Consider the following 15,671-nt stretch of genomic DNA (forward strand, 5'->3'; position numbering starts at 1 on the left):
GTCTCATTCATGGTATCAGCGATCTCCTTCCTGGAGACCTAATTTCTTCTCCATGATGAACAACAACCAACAATCCTCTCCTACCATAGGCAGTATCACCTCTCCTCCTACGACTAATCCTCATTTGGCCAATCCAACACCACCTTCCCTAGCTTCTTCTCCTCCGGCCAATCCCGTGCCCCTTTCCCAAGCCATTTTCAGTGCCAACATCAAATCTCTCATTCCATTTACACTCGACCTACAGTCCAACAACTACACCAAATGGTGTACTCTCTTCTATATTGTCGAGGGTAAATTCCTGACAGTGATTCCGAGGTGTATCGGACGATGGGTGCATGATCTTCGCTCGGGATGCGTATGTTGGATCCGGCTGTGTGTGTGACTCAAGAACACCATGGTTTATCTAGGTTCAGGTCCCCCTCAGGGTAATAGCCCTACATCCTGTGTATTCTTCTTCCTATGGTCTAAACCAGTTACCCATGACTTCTTGCCCTGCCTTCTACTTCTTCAGCCCCAAAAAGCCTTCTTCTACAAGCCTGGTACTCCTCCCTTTATATATCAAAGGAAGAGAGAACTTACACGTGAGTCAAGACACAGACTCAGGCCTAGCCTGAGCTTCTCACCTAGGCCTATCATTACTAAGAGCGGACGTATCCCATTTGCTCTACGGCACCACAGAGCCCGTCCCATCACTCCACCGCCTGCGTCATCCTGGTTGCCCGAGCTGTCCTGTCCTGTCCCCACGTGTCGCCTACGCACCTGCAAAAAGAACTCCTGCCATGCCAGTTAGGCTATCCCGTAGTGATTAATGCTACGAGACGGGTCACGGCCGCTCTGCGCCGACCACGTTGTGGACGACCGGAAAGAGGACCTGGGGAAGGGAACTACTCAAGTGAAAAGGCATTTATTGTGATTAGACTACCTGGACACATACCTGCCCTGCGACCAAAGGAGACTGGTCGCGGGGTTTGCTCTTGCGACCTGGGGGACTGGTCGCGGAGCCCGGTCAAAGAGTCGAGTTGTGTGGTCGCTGGCTGGCCGCGCGGTTGCTGACTAGTCGTGCAGGAGGACCGCGGTTCCAGACAAAACGTGATATACGGTATCTGCTGATATCTTACCGGTGTGGGTCCACCCGCAAGGGACCCCACTATTCTTCACACTAACATATATCATCCTTGGCCGCTTCAATCTGCAGGAACATATTGCCAATCTCGAACCCAGCCATGACGATCCTGCATGGGTCAAGGAAAACCTTACTGTGCTCATGTGGATTTATGCCATCATTTCAGAAGAGCTCCTTGACATGGTCATGAAACCATCAGCCATCACCTACGACATTTGGACCCATCTCCATACCATTTTCTCTGGCAACAAATCTAGTAGAGCTGCCCATCTCGAGGCTGAGTTGCATTCTCTCACTCAGGGTGATCTCTCGGTGTTTGCCTATTGTCACAAGCTCCAAACACTTGCCAATGCCCTAGCAGATTGTGACCAACCTATTTCTGAGAGAGCCCTCATTCATCAATTGATTCGTGGCATGCGCCCTCATTTTAACGTTCTCAAAACCCTCATGCCTGCACTGCCCACCTTCCCCACTTTTTTGCAGGCCCGTGATCACCTCGCACTGGAAGAGAACTCCCAGTCCCAGGCCGGCAACACCAAGCCACCAAGTGACACTACGTTCATCGCCGCCGGTGCTACTTTGGGCTCCAAGGACACCTCTGTCTCGTCAAGAATCCGATGATCGCTCCACTCAGGGCCCTTATTGCAGGTGCAGACGTGCCAATCGCAGCCATGGCAGCCGCTCTGGCCAGTCCTTTGGAGGCCGTGGAAAGCAGCATTAGCCTCCAACTCCGCAGTAATCCAATGGTCCGCCTCAGTGGGCCAACACATGGGGTGCGCCATAGGGCATCCCGCCAGGTGCATACTGGCGCCCACCATGGATTGGAGACACAAGCCCTGGTGTCCTTGGCGCTTGTCCTCCCACCTACAATCATGCTTAGTAGGTGCTACAACAGCCTCCACCATCAACTCCTGCACCCAGCACTCTGTCCTAAGACGTTCAAGGGCTCATTCAGGCTTTGCACTCCACCTCCATGAGTTAGCCTCTTGCCACCGGGGACTCGTTCATGGATACAGGAGCTAGCTCTCACATGTCTGGAGCTCACGATACACATTCCTCCCTTTCTCCCACCTCAGTGCCCATTTCTCATGTCATTGTCGGTAATGACGCGTCTTTACCTGTGTATAGCATCGGCACTGTCACGCTACCCTCCCCCACCTCCAACTTCCTTCTTCATAATGTCCTTCACACCCCAAATCGATCCATCATGTTCCACACACGTTTGCAAACTCAACAAATCCTTATACGACCTTAAACAAGCACCTAGGACTTGGTTTCTTCGGTTTGCCTCTTTTCTCTCCACTGTTGGCTTTCGTGCTTCCAAGTCCGACTCCTCCCTTTTCATTTACAAGGACACCAAACATATTGCATTCTTGTTACTCTATGTGGATGACATCATACTCACAGCCAATTCTTCGTCCTTCCTCACTCACGTCATCTCCAAACTTCACAGCGAATTCTCCATGACTGACCTTGGCCCACTACAACACTTTCTCGGTATTTCAGTCCATTGAAACCAATCTGGCTTGTTTTTGTCCCAACAACAATACATCCTTGAGCTTCTTGACTGAGCCGACATGTCTTCATGTAACCCGTGCTCTACACCAATAGACACAAAATCAAAACTTTCAGGTCTTACAGGCCGTCCCATTTCAAACCCAACTGAATATCGAATGCTAGCTGGAGCCCTTCAGTACCTAATTGCCACTCAGCAGGACATTAGCTATGCGGTGCAACAAGCATGTTTATTCATGCATGATCCGCGAGAGCCTCACCTTCAACTTCTCAAATGAATCCTTCGCTACCTCCGTGGCACATCTACTTTTGGGCTGCACCTTTACCACTCCTCCTCCACAAGTCTCATGGCATACTCTGATTCAGACTGTGCGGGATGCCCTGATACAAGGAGGTCCACATCTAGTTATTGCGTTTTTCTAGGCGATAACCTAATTTCATGGTCCTCTAAACGCCAGACTACCATGTCTCGTTCAAGTGCCGGAGCAAAGTACAAAGGCATTGCCAATGCAGTGGCAGAAACTTGCTGGTTGCGACAATTGCTTCAAGAAATTCATCATCCACCGAGGCAAGCTATTGTGGTGTTCTGCAACAATGTGAGTGTGATGTACTTATCTTCTAACCCAATCCAGCATCAAAGAACTAAGCACATAAAGATTGATCTTCATTTTGTACGTGGAGTCACCCTAGGTGATGTTAAAGTCCTTCATGTCCCATCCTCATCGCAATACGCATACATGTTCACTAAAGGGTTGCCTCGGTCGTTGTTTGAAGACTTTCGTGACAGCCTACACATCAAGGAGAATTCAGACTGCAGGGGGGGGGGGTGTTAGGAAGTCCTATTCCTACGCCACAGAATGGTGCATGTTCAGGGAGTCCAATCAACCACTCCGGTCTTGTCGCTCAACCAACACTGGCTATCACTCAACGGAGCTCCTACAACGTCACCCGATCATTGCATGTACCAACTACCAATAGATATCTCCAATAACTCTGATGTACTCTGTTGTGTACATGCATCCTTGTACTCTATATATAGGACTCAATCCTCATCAATAAAGGTTGTCCACTCGAGTTTATTCTCATTCAGGGAGCATTCATATTTTGTTTAACGTCGCAGTCGCGAATACATCCCACTTTGTAAAGTTTCGAATTGGTAATTTCAATTTTGGACAAGATTTTGAACTCTCAAATAGCAAAAGAAAAAACTTTCAACAAAAAGTTATGCCGGCAACTTCAATTCAAACAACAACGATGGGAATTTAAATTTCCAATTAGGAATAGGAGGAGTTTTCATATGAAATTTTGAACTTTCAACTCAGAATACAACTTCAAACAAGAGAGATTGCAAACTTTTTGTTGGATATTTAAACAATCAACCTATCATTGGACTTCTTGGATTGAGCAGGGAAAAGGGGGTTCGAGGGAGACTGGGTTGATGAAGCACCATTGATTAGGTTCTTACCAACTAAATTTCCAAGATCTAATCTTTTTGTCATGACATCGTGCCATGCTGGAAAAAAACATAACTGACACACTGTGAGACCTTAAAGCTTCACTTGATCAACATAATTGCTAGCCCTAAGATCAAATACCCTAAGTGCAGAAGCGTGAGGTGTTTACCTGAGTTCGGTGACACCATCTGATGAGGGTGAAGTGGTCGCCGAAGTGAGGAAGAGGCTTTGACCGATGTAGTTGATTGCCAGCACATAGTGGATGAAGAGGCGGCAGTAGCCTTCACCTTGTTTACTGCGTTCTCTTAGGATCGGATTAGAGTTTGTGGGGGGAAGATTAGCCTAACATGCGAAAATCTGGTCACATGCCCTACGGGACCCCCCCCTGGTTTATATCAAGCGCAGCACAAGGTGAGACCACCACCATTTGTTGGTTGGAGCTCCCGATCAGAGCGTATGGAGGGCAAACGGTCCTCCTTTTATCTCGGTCACGTCAGGGATAAGGCCGAGATCAATTCCAACACACACAACTTGCCATGGCACCTAGACCCCAAGTGGCATGGTAAAACTTTTTCATTCCACACAGGATTGTGTGACAAGCAGGAACCTTATGCAATGTGTGATATGGCAATGTTGTCGTGCCATATCACTACGTTGACGTGGCTAAAAGGATTATAATTAAAAAAAATTAGTTGGTATAGGATTATTTTTAATATATTAGTTTATAAAGAGTTAGAAATTAAAAAACAGTTATTGGGTGGTTAGTATCAGGGTGCAGTGGATGGTGCTCTTCTTTGACAAAACTGACATAGTCGTGAATTTGAGATGCATAATTTCGGCAGATAGATACTCATACTAGCAGGCACCATATTCTTTTTGCAGGTATACAGGTCGGACGGATTATATACCATGGATGCCACACGGTGGAGGATTGCAATGAATAGCAGTTTCACAGTGAGAATATTGCATAACTTGGAATCTCAGATATTTCATCACGAAGAAATTTAGGAGTTTTCGGATACTTATCTAGTCTTAAAATTTAACAAAGCAGGGACAGAGCTGAAAAGATGGGAGCGGGAACGCAAGAGCCGAAAACCGAAGCCGGAAGCGTGCAGCTTGCAAAGCTGTCTCCCTACGTTAGCGCCCAAACCCACCGAGAAACAGAAACCAACCAAAAATGGAAGCTTGCAAAGCTTTAAGCGCTCCCTCCCTCCCCTGCTCCTTCCATATCTCATACCTCCTTCCACTGTCACTCTATCTCTCTCTTTCCAACGGACCAGGGTTCGACGGGGGCGGGGCGGCAGAGGAGGAGCGGCCGCTGAAGGTGGCGTTCGAGTCCCCCGCGGAGCACTTCACGGACGCGGCGCCGATCGGAAACGGCAGCCTCGGCGCCATGGTCTGGGGCGGCGTCGCCTCCGAAAAGCTCCAGCTCAACCGTAAGTGACGTCTGCTTGCTCTGTCCTGATCTCCCATTCATTCCGGTTTCTTGTTTCATTTGATCGGCTAATCAAGTGCTGTGGCGTTATTCCAAGAACAGCGCCCAGCAGGCGTTCGACGGAATGCCCCAACGAAAGGATACATACGCACCAACCCTTTATTTTGTTGGCACAAGACAATTCAAGATCGTATCTGTAACGTGCCGGCTTGAATTGTTGTTGCAGATGGCTCTTTATGGACCGGTGTGCCTGGAGACTAAACTGATACAAAAGCACCTGCTGCCCTTGCGGTGGTCAGGAAGCTGGTTGATGAAGGAAGGTTCCTTGAAGCCACCGCCGCAGCCTCGGGGCTTACCGGTGGCTTGAACGAGGTACGCATGATGTGAGCTTGCCAGTTGTCATTGTGTTCTGTTTTGCGCAGCAGAACATGTTACTGATTGTTCTGTTGCGCTGATGCAATGTATTGATTATTTTGTTATGGTGATGCAAAGCCTTGCAATGGACCAATTATACCTTTATAAAAAATATAGCATTTATACTTGAACATTTTCCATCTTAGACTGTTGTAACAATTATATGTCACTACAGCCAGTGATCTTAAAAACTTCTGTTTAGTGATAGGGTTGTAGCTAAATTCTTTGGTTCTGTGCTCTGAATCTTCAATTAACTCTACCACTCATATGCAGCCCATAGATCTTAGCTCCTTTACTTCATTACGTAGAATATGTTTAGTCTCTATTTTTTTTCTCAAACATGTAGGAGAGTTGCGTGTTATTTTATTAAAGAAGAAAGAGTAAACAAGTACAGCATCAAACCACCCACTGTAACCTTAGAAATACGCGCCACAAACAAAACAAAGTAAAAACGACCGACAAAGGAAAACTAGAAAGGGACCTTAGACTACCCAAGCAGACTTCGGAGTTCTTTAGCTCTGGCAACACACCACAGTGTGGCTTCATTTGCTACTATCCTCAGGACCAAACTCACATTTGGCACATCACCATTGAATACACAACCATTGAGGTGCTTCCAAATTTCTCAAGCAACAAGGATTATGAGAGAGTTGAAGCCCTTAATATGTTGCTTTATCAACCATCTTGAGGACTCGACACCACTAGATAGAGAACACAGCCATTCCCGGCTGTAGAAGTGCGGAGTCACCAATTGCAGCCTGACCTTCTATAGGACAGCAAACCACACTTGTCTAGCAAACACGCATGACACCAGCAAATGTCGGATTGATTCATCAACCTAATCACAAAGAGGGCAGGACGCCGGAAGTGGTAGCCCTCGCTTGGCCAATCTGTCCACCGTCCAACAACGATTAAGGATTGCAAGCCATACGAAGAACTTGCAATGTAATGGCACCCAAGACTTCCACACCCGCTTCAATGGTGCAAACCTAATCGAGCCAACAAAGAATGCATTGTAGGCTGACTTACTTGAATAGACCCCAAATCCTGATATTTTCCATATGTGTTGGTCATGTACGCTTTGATGGAGAACAAATCCCTTCCATCAAATCCCAAATCTGTAGGTATTCCTCAATTGCCCTCACGATAAGGCTTTAGCCTCTATTTGGCAATGAATTAAAAGTATACGTGTGTGTGATACAAAGTAAAACTCTACATGTTATTGCTTGACTTATGTGGTACTTCATATTTTAAAGAATCACGATTGTTGTTGACTTTCGAATTGAGAATATTATTCATGCAACACTTCGGTTAATGTGTTCCACAAATGTAGAATGATATAATGAGTCACTGTACGTGCATTTTCAGATTTATAATCATCTGATATAGATGTTCATAACTTCATGTAGATTATAAGGAAAAGATATTTCATATTTATTCCTTTGATGAAGGTCTACCAATCTCTTGGAGACATAAACCTAGAGTTCGAAACATCCCATCAGGAGTGCAGTTCGTACAAAAGAGAGCTTGATTTACATACTGCAATTGTATGGATCACGTACAATGTTGGTGAAGTTCAGTACACTAGAGAGCACTTCGACTCAAATCCACAGCAGGTCATTGTCACCAAGATCTCTGCGAACAAATCAGGACATGTATCCTTCACATTATCCTTGAACAGTCCATTAAACCACAATGTCCATGTAGTTAAAGCAAATGAAACGATCATGGAATGTACCTGCCCTGAAAGAAGACCCACGCCGCAGAAAAATGGATTAGAAAAAGCTACTGGCATGAAGTTTGCAGCTGTACTCAGCTTGCAGATGGGTGGTGCTGGGGCAAAAGCAACAATTCTTTTTTTTTCTCGAACACGTATGAGAGCTGCATATCTTTATATTAAAGAAAGAAGAATAGGTCCCAAAACAAACTCTACCGAAGGTAGAGCACCAACACACACACCCCTGGGTACTAGATTAACCTATGCCCCCGTTATGGGATTACAACTACCACTCTAGCTAGGATCTAATCCGGCCACAGGTTACTCAGCCCTTCCTCCCTAGCTAAACACCATAGCCAAACGTTGTTAGCTATGTCACAGAGAATGTCTTGAACTTGTGGCGAGGCTCCATTGAAAACACAAACGTTACGATGTTTCCATACCCATCACGCTCCAAGGATCAAAAGAGAGTTGAATCCTTTTCTTCGTTGTTTATCGATACTTTGATGAGCTTGATGCCACCAGTCCTCAAACACCAGATGATGGGGATCACGTGCGAAGCTCTGCAGCCCAACACACCCTAATAGCTGAAACCACACCTCCTGAGCAAAGATACAATTAGTGAGGAGATATTGCATTGTCTCGTCATCTTGATCACACAAGGGACAGAACATCGGATGCGGTAAGCCACGCCTCACCAATCGGTCAGCTGTCCAGCAACGATTACAAATCGCCAGCCAAATGAAAAATTTACACCGTAAAGGCGTCCAAGTTCTCCATACATGTTTCCATGGCTTGAAACCAATAGCACCAGTGAATAAGGCCCTTTAGGCCGATCTGGAAGAAAAGCTCCCGATCCTGTCCATGTCTAGATGTGTAAATCTTGCATTTCTAGTTGCAATATGATCCCTTCAATGGTGTCCCATAGCTGCAAGAACTCTACCAAAACATCAACAGATAGACATCCCCTTATGTCCTGCACCCACTGACGGGTTTGTAAGGCCTGTGCTACTGTCTGTTGCCTCAGGTTGCGTCTCAGAACTGTGGTGATCAAGGATGGCGCAATTTCCGCAATGGAATGGCCATGGAGCCACTGGTCTGTCCAGGATAGCGTCGTCTGGCCGTTACCCACTTAAGTGGTCATTGAGATTGCAAACAAAGCTGCAGTATTAGCATGAACTGTCACTTGAAGTCCTGCCCAAGGACGGCCCAACTAGGTTTTCTTCAACCATAACCATTGCATGCAAAACGCCCATCCAAGCATTTCAGATTATGAATGCCAGGTCCACCAAGCTCAAGTGGTTTGCAAACCTTGCTCCAAGCCACAAGACAGTTCTCGCCATTGACTTGCTCTTGCCCTTTTCAAAGAAAAGCTCGACGCCTCTTGTCAATTGCTTCAATTACCCACTTGGGGAGGTTCATGGCCATCAATTAGTATATGGGGATGGTGGTGAGGACATATTTAACCAGTATCAACCTTCCGGATTTATCCATAAGAGCAGCCTTGCAACCAAGCAACTTGTTAGCCACTTTGTCAATCAATGGCAGCAGGTTAGCCTTAGTTGGCTTCTTAATTGAGAGAAGAAGTCCTAGATAATTGCATGGGAAATCCATTACTGCACACGGTAATGCTGCTTGGATGACCACCAGATCAATTTCTTGGCAAATGGATGGGGGTCGCCAAGCACTTTTGTATATTGGTTCTAAGACCGAATGCATCCCCAAAAGAGCAAGTATTTCTTTGATCAAGTTCAGCTCACAAGTGACATGACGTAGGAAGAGGATGACATCATCCTCATATAACAACACCCGGTATCCCGTGGAGTGAGTGGTCAGAGGCTGTAACAACCCCTCTGCACTTGCCTTGCTGGTTAGCGCATTTAGCACATCCATGATAAGGATAAACAGCATGGGGGACAGAGGGTCCCCTTGGCACAGCCCTCGATGATGCCTAATAACTTCCCTGGCATTAGCATGGAAGAAAGATGTGTTGGCGTCTCTGTCCTTCAACCAACAGATGTGGGAACGCAAAAGAGCGATAGTTCTTTCTAGAGAGGCCAACCCAAGACAGTGCCGCTTCAACTCGCACCTAAGCCATTCCTCATCTGGGGAGAGGATCCGAAAGTCTTATGCTATCTCCAGGCGATGAAGCACTTCTTTGGCTAGCTGCAGTTGTTGTTTTATATGCCCAATTTGTCGTTGGCTCCAAGATTGTAGAGCATGTGTTAGACACTTGAGCTTGATGGAGAAGCGCTTGAGAGGACAAGTGACATTAACCGGTGCTGCCCAAGAATCAGTAACCACATCATAGAATCTGGAAAGCTTGGGCTAGAAGCTTTCAAAATGAAATCAACGCTTGCACTTGACACCATCTTTGAGGCCCAAAATGAGAAGACAGTGATCAAACATAGAGGTCCCATGGCCCTGAAGGAGGCAACCTAGGTATAAGAGTTCCCACATGGTCAAGTTTCACAAGCGTCAGTGCTTTCCGCCCATTCGACCATGTGTAACGACGCCCGAGTAGTGGAATTTCTTTGAGCTCTAGATCATCCAGTAATTGTCGAAAACGCCCCATCATGGCTCTATTCACATTGTGGTTGTTCTTGTCCTCAGATTGGTAGATTAAGTTAAAATCCCCGGCAACCATCCAGGGGCCAGAACAAAGCGATCTGACCACCTGTAACTCCTTGAGAAATGCAAACTTTTCAGCATCTTGATGTGGGCCATACACACCAGTAAACCACCAAACTGGCTCCTCATGTGGTTTGAATTGCATTGGCACAGAGTGGCGGTTAACTCTCCAAGCTATTGCTTCAAACTTGTAAGCCTTCCATGCAGTCAGGATTCCCCCCCTTGTGTCTTCCGTAGGAAGGAAAACAAACTTGTCAAAATCAAGACCCAGGATAGAGAGAATATCGTAGGTTGAGATATAGGTTAATTTTGTTTCTTGAAGACAAATAATATCCGGACGACATGAGTCAACAACGTCTCGTACAACATCCCTCCTAATGGTGGAATTCAATTCGCGGGCGTTCCAAATTAGAATATTGGAGGCATTCATTTTAAACAAAATATAACCAACCAAGGGAACTCCATCAGCGATCAACAAGTAGCAGATGTTGCCTCCGCCACCATCGCCTAAGAGTTCTCCGATGTAGACCAACAAAAAATAGTTGCTAGTGCCGTAATGTGCGCTCGGCCTAATGGTTTGTCGAAGAGCTTCATGTACTTGTCTTGAGCTTCCTGTGTGATCTATTCTTGCTCTCCGAGGAACCCTAGCCTACGCATCACTTGCATCGGAGCCTACTGGTTCGAGGAGCTAATGCACGAACGGTTAGTGATCTGCCGGCTACGCCTTGGGTTGAAGTTCGGCGGAAGGGTCTTCTTTCTTCTTATCTGAACGACAGGCATAGGCAAAAGGGCTTCAACGGGCTTGGACATCTTGGCCAAGAAAGCAGACAGAGTTGAATGCTTAGGCCCCTTTGATGATGCAGCAGCAGTAAGATCAGATGTCCCAGCCCCATTAGATTCACAAGTCCTCCTAGAATATACATGATTGCAAGTTTTGGGCTTGTAGCAGCCTCGAGTGTTGGGAATCAACGCCATGTCTGCATCAGGCTCCTCGAGAATTGGAAGGACGGCTGACACGATCGCCCTCTCACTGCTGGCCTGCGCCTTGGATATGTCCATAGTTTTGTGAACCGGTTTAGCTCTCGAGTGGAGGAGATGATCCACCAGCTCGGCCATTCCATCAATAGCGTTGTTCCTGGCTAGTTTTATTGGTGATGAATGGGCAACTGGCAAGATTGCTGATTGCAACGGCCTAGTTACAACATGAATAAATTAATCAAGCTGAAGTACCGCATTCATCGGTTGAGCACTATCGATTGCATTGGTGTTGAATTAGTCATCTTTTGCTGAGCCGCCCAAGCTTGCCACCTCACTGGATGTTTGGCTTTTGAGCAACCACTTCAATGTCGATTCTAGCGGCATGTACTCCAGCGAGATGGCGGGGCTCATCAGGTCACCGACTAAAGGCTGCATAGAGATGTGATGGCCTGAAAAAAGTGGGGTAGCTGTAGCCTCATGCAACATGGGATCAATGTGCTTGGTCAGCATCTGCATAACATCACTAGTGTGGTTTTATGGTAGTAGTACCCACGCACTGAAATCTGAAATGACTTCTTTCGCTCCCTGCTGTTGCTGGTCCTCCTGCTGCTTCGCGATCTGTCGTCCATCTAGCAGTATTCCGATTGGTGATGCGAAGTTGACCCTCCTCTTGTTCTTGTTCTGCGCCAGCTTAGTCGGAGGGGATCTTGGTGGTGACTACTGATTGTTGGGTGATAAGGCTATCTCCCTTATAAGTCTCTCCTTGGGGCTCCTGTTCGAGGTGGGGCTGGTGTGATGATGGCGCCGCCCGTAGTCTCCGTGAATGCTCCTTCCCTCCCCTCCCAAGCAGGGGTGATGTTCTCGCGGATGTCCTGACAAGGTTGCATGACCCGGGACCAAAATGACCGGCCAGCCACACCAGTCTTGATCGTCACCGTCATCCTTGACGCGATGCCTCAATTGAGTGTCCCTGCAGTGTTCGTGCAAAGGTCTGGCCGCAGGGTCACCAAGGAAGGTCGCCATGGCTTCCTTGTTTCCTGGACTTGTTCCTGAAGCAAAGTGTTGATGCTGGATGTTGCTTTTCAGCACTTGAACATACGAAAGGCTTCTTTGTTGGCGGTGGATTTGGCTGTGGATTGCTTGATCTTGAGGTGTTTGGGATTTCAGACCATTTTGCTGCAATATGGCATGATCCTCTACACTTCCAATATTTTGTTGGGTCTCTGCACTCATCTACACGATCTCTTGCCAGGCAATTGAAACATCTGCCTTGTAATCTTCTTAAATTGAGGTCTCGCTTCAGTAAGTTGCACATTGGATGTTGCTCTCTCATGGAGTGAGTTGAATGTGAACCATCTTTCCTCCACCAGAATTTTGGCTTTACTGTAGTCTACTCTTCAATGTTCGTGAACTTTTCCTATTCTCCTCGCGCCCCTCTCTCTGCCGCAGATGACGACTCTGCATAAGGTAGCCTGGAATCCGTGTAGAGCATGGACATGGCTAGCTAGTCTTGGCTCTGAGCTGCTGCCTTTCCTCTTTGCATTAGTAAATTCATGCACTTCCCCTTTCTTGGTTTTCTTTGCTTGACTGGATTCTAGAGACTTTTGCTTGCATTGTGACGGGTATTAAAATCGTAGAGCTGATTTGAGCTATTTATGAACAATAGAGGAGGTTTGTTGGATTTAATGCTTACCTACTTGCAATGGAGGCGTGTTGCCCTCCTCGCGCGGGTGGGCAATCTTGTGCTGGTGCTTGGTCTTGTTTCCGCTACTGTTTTGTTCCATTACATTGCTTACAATCAGGGACTCCATCTGGTGCAGTTGGAGCAAGACAGCCTCACGGTGTATCGGAGCCAACTAGTTACCATCGCAGGGGAGGGGGTGGGTTTTTTTGAAAGGGGGGATATCATTATATTAAGGTACCAGAGATTACAATACATCCCTTTTTATGAAAGGGCCCCTGAGTAACATAGAAATTACAACAAGAACCCTCAAGTTCTTCCTCTTCAGTTTTGGCAGCATCTGGTGGTCACCTATCCACCGAGCTGCACACCAGAGCACGGAACCACCATCCTCTCCTGCCTATATCAAAGAATGGACTCCAAACATTGGTAAGCCACAGGAAATCCTTGGTGAAAGAACATCGGCCGTCCGCCTTGCTGATCTGACAGCACAACCAACTGGCGCCACTGTGGACCACAAGCCCCCGGATGACAGGTCGGAGAACCATCCTGTCACTGGGTTGATTACTTTGCCCTTGACCTGGCACCCTCACTCGATGATGATCAAGAGCCCGCTTGAGGCCCCGACTATCTCCCAACTGTCACCGACTAAACCTCAGAAACGAAGATCGAAAATTACTTTGCTCCCCAGACGATGCACCTTGACCAAGCCATCATTGTGCACAAATTGTCCTTTCAAGATCCATGGTGCAAACTCTGCCACCATGTGCACTTCACGCCAAGAAATGCAGACACAGCGGAAGAAAGCGAAATCCTCCGGGTCCAGCAGTTTGTTGGAGATGGTATTTAGTACTCCCAATGGCAGAGCAGCCCAATCGGGATTCTCGGCCATGAGACTCAGAGAGGGCGACAAAAGTCCTTGAACAAAAGTAGATGATGCCGAAAAACTTTGGAGAGGAGATCTAAAGGCAAGGTTTTAGCAAAGGCGGAAAAGATGAGGTGATGGAGTTTCTCTTTGAAAGTATAAGTAGGCATTATCTCCAAATTAAAATTGGAAATTGATTTTGCTTCGGCAACTACTCACACCTTTGCAACGCCTCAATCGGCGCGAAAAAAGGGACGATGACAACGTGTGAATCTCTGCACACCCTTTTGTCCGCATTAAATGCGACCATACTCGCCGTTTCAAATTTTGAAAGGTTTTTTAACTCTGCTCGGAGTCAGGTATCGATTAGTTGAGTTCTTTTAACTCCACTCAGAGTTGGAACAGCCGATCACCTTTGATCAAACCAACCATCTGGCTACGGTACCACATCCTGGTCGATACCTAGTCGTAGTTCAGCCAACCATACTTAACATCAAGGTTTCCAGAACTCTGGTCTATGGAGGTAGTTCACTCAACCTCATTTTCTCCAAAACTCTAGACAAGATGGGAACCCAGAGGTCAGAGCTTAAAGCTGGAGTCGTGCCTTTCCACGGCATAACTCATAACTCATCAACTATGCCTTCGACCAGATCGAGCTGCCAGTCACGTTTGGCACGCCCGATAACTTCCGCACAGAAAAGCTGACCTTTGATGTCGCGGATTTCGAGACGGCGTACAATGTGATCGTAGGCCGTCCAATGTTGGGCAAGTTCATAGCGGTAGTTCACTATGCCTACCAAGCGCTTAAGATCCTAAGTCCTAACGGGGCCATTACGGTTAAAGGAAATCAGCGTGTAGCGGTCAGATGCGACAAGCAAAGCCTGGATATGGTCGAACACTTCAGTCGAGTGGCCATCGCTCCTAAGGACGCAAGTTCTAAGCGTCAAAGGCAGCAAGGTGTTGTCGAGACCAAAGACTCCAGGCTCTTAAGTCTTACTGGCGCTACCAAATCTGATGACGCCAAGGGCATGACCCACGACAGCGTTAGCAACAAAAAGACCAATGGTTGCATCAAGGCAGTGCCCCTCGACCCGTTTGAACCATCCAAGACAGTTAAGGTTAGGGTCAACCTCGACCCTGAATAGGAACTCGAGCTTGTCACCTTCCTCCAAACAAACTAAGACGTGTTCGCATGGCAACCGTCTGATATGCTTGGGATCTCTAGGGAGGTGATCGAGCATAGATTGGCTGTCAAACTCGATGCCAAACCTGTGGTACAGAAGCAGCGAAGATTTGCAGAAGATAGGAAGCAGGCCATCTAGGAGGAGGTCTATATGCTCCTAAAGGCGGGCTTCATTCGAGAAGTACATCATCTTACATGGCTTGCGAATCCCGTCCTCGTCAGGAAGGCCAATGGCAGATGGAGAATGTGTGTCGACTTTACCAATCTCAACAAGGCTTGCCCCAAGGATCCTTTTCCTTTCCCGCGTATCGACCAGATCGTCAACTTTACGGCAGGCTGCGAATTGTTATGTTTTCTAGATGCATATTCGGGGTATCATCAAATTAGCATGGGATTAGAGGATGAGAAGAAAACTGGTTTTACTACTCCTTACGGTGTATTTTGTTATGTAAAGATACCTTTCGTTTTAAAAAATGTTGGTGCTACATATCGAAGGTGTATTCAAAACTGTCTGCAACCCCAAATTAGGTGTAATATAGAAGCGTACGTCGATGATGTTGTAGTCAAATCGAAAACCGGAAGCGCATTGGTTGACGATCTCAAAGAAACATTCGACAACCTCCGGAAATGTCACATGATGCTCAACCCCAAAAGTGCACATTTGGCGTGCCGTCC

General features: G+C 46.9%; 2 protein-coding genes across 2 annotated transcripts in view; both read left to right on the top strand.

The window, feature by feature from the left end:
* Positions 1-5,133: 5,133 nt before the first annotated feature.
* Positions 5,134-6,072, top strand: LOC133908041 (alpha-L-fucosidase 2-like). The gene is made up of 2 exons (XM_062350173.1): positions 5,134-5,528; positions 5,754-6,072. Exons 1-2 carry the CDS (start codon positions 5,270-5,272, stop codon positions 5,786-5,788), a joined length of 294 nt encoding a protein of 97 aa, XP_062206157.1. The 5' UTR covers positions 5,134-5,269; the 3' UTR covers positions 5,789-6,072.
* The window catches only part of LOC133908042 (vesicle transport protein GOT1-like), a 31,736-nt gene continuing 21,927 nt past the window's right edge, over positions 5,863-15,671 (top strand). The window contains exon 1 of the mRNA XM_062350174.1: positions 5,863-5,899. The gene's annotated coding sequence lies outside the window, so the exon portion shown is untranslated. The remainder of the gene's footprint in view (positions 5,900-15,671) is intronic.

This window comes from Phragmites australis, chromosome 24 (genome assembly GCF_958298935.1).
Source record: "Phragmites australis chromosome 24, lpPhrAust1.1, whole genome shotgun sequence".
NCBI classification, from domain to species: Eukaryota; Viridiplantae; Streptophyta; class Magnoliopsida; order Poales; family Poaceae; genus Phragmites; species Phragmites australis.

Bases quoted from the DNA above. Each gene is read 5' to 3' on its own strand.
- LOC133908041 (XM_062350173.1), top strand. From the start codon at position 5,270: ATGGAAGCTTGCAAAGCTTTAAGCGCTCCCTCCCTCCCCTGCTCCTTC. The intron at 5,529-5,753 runs GTAAGTGACGTC...TTGTTGTTGCAG, and splicing joins CGAAAAGCTCCAGCTCAACC to ATGGCTCTTTATGGACCGGT.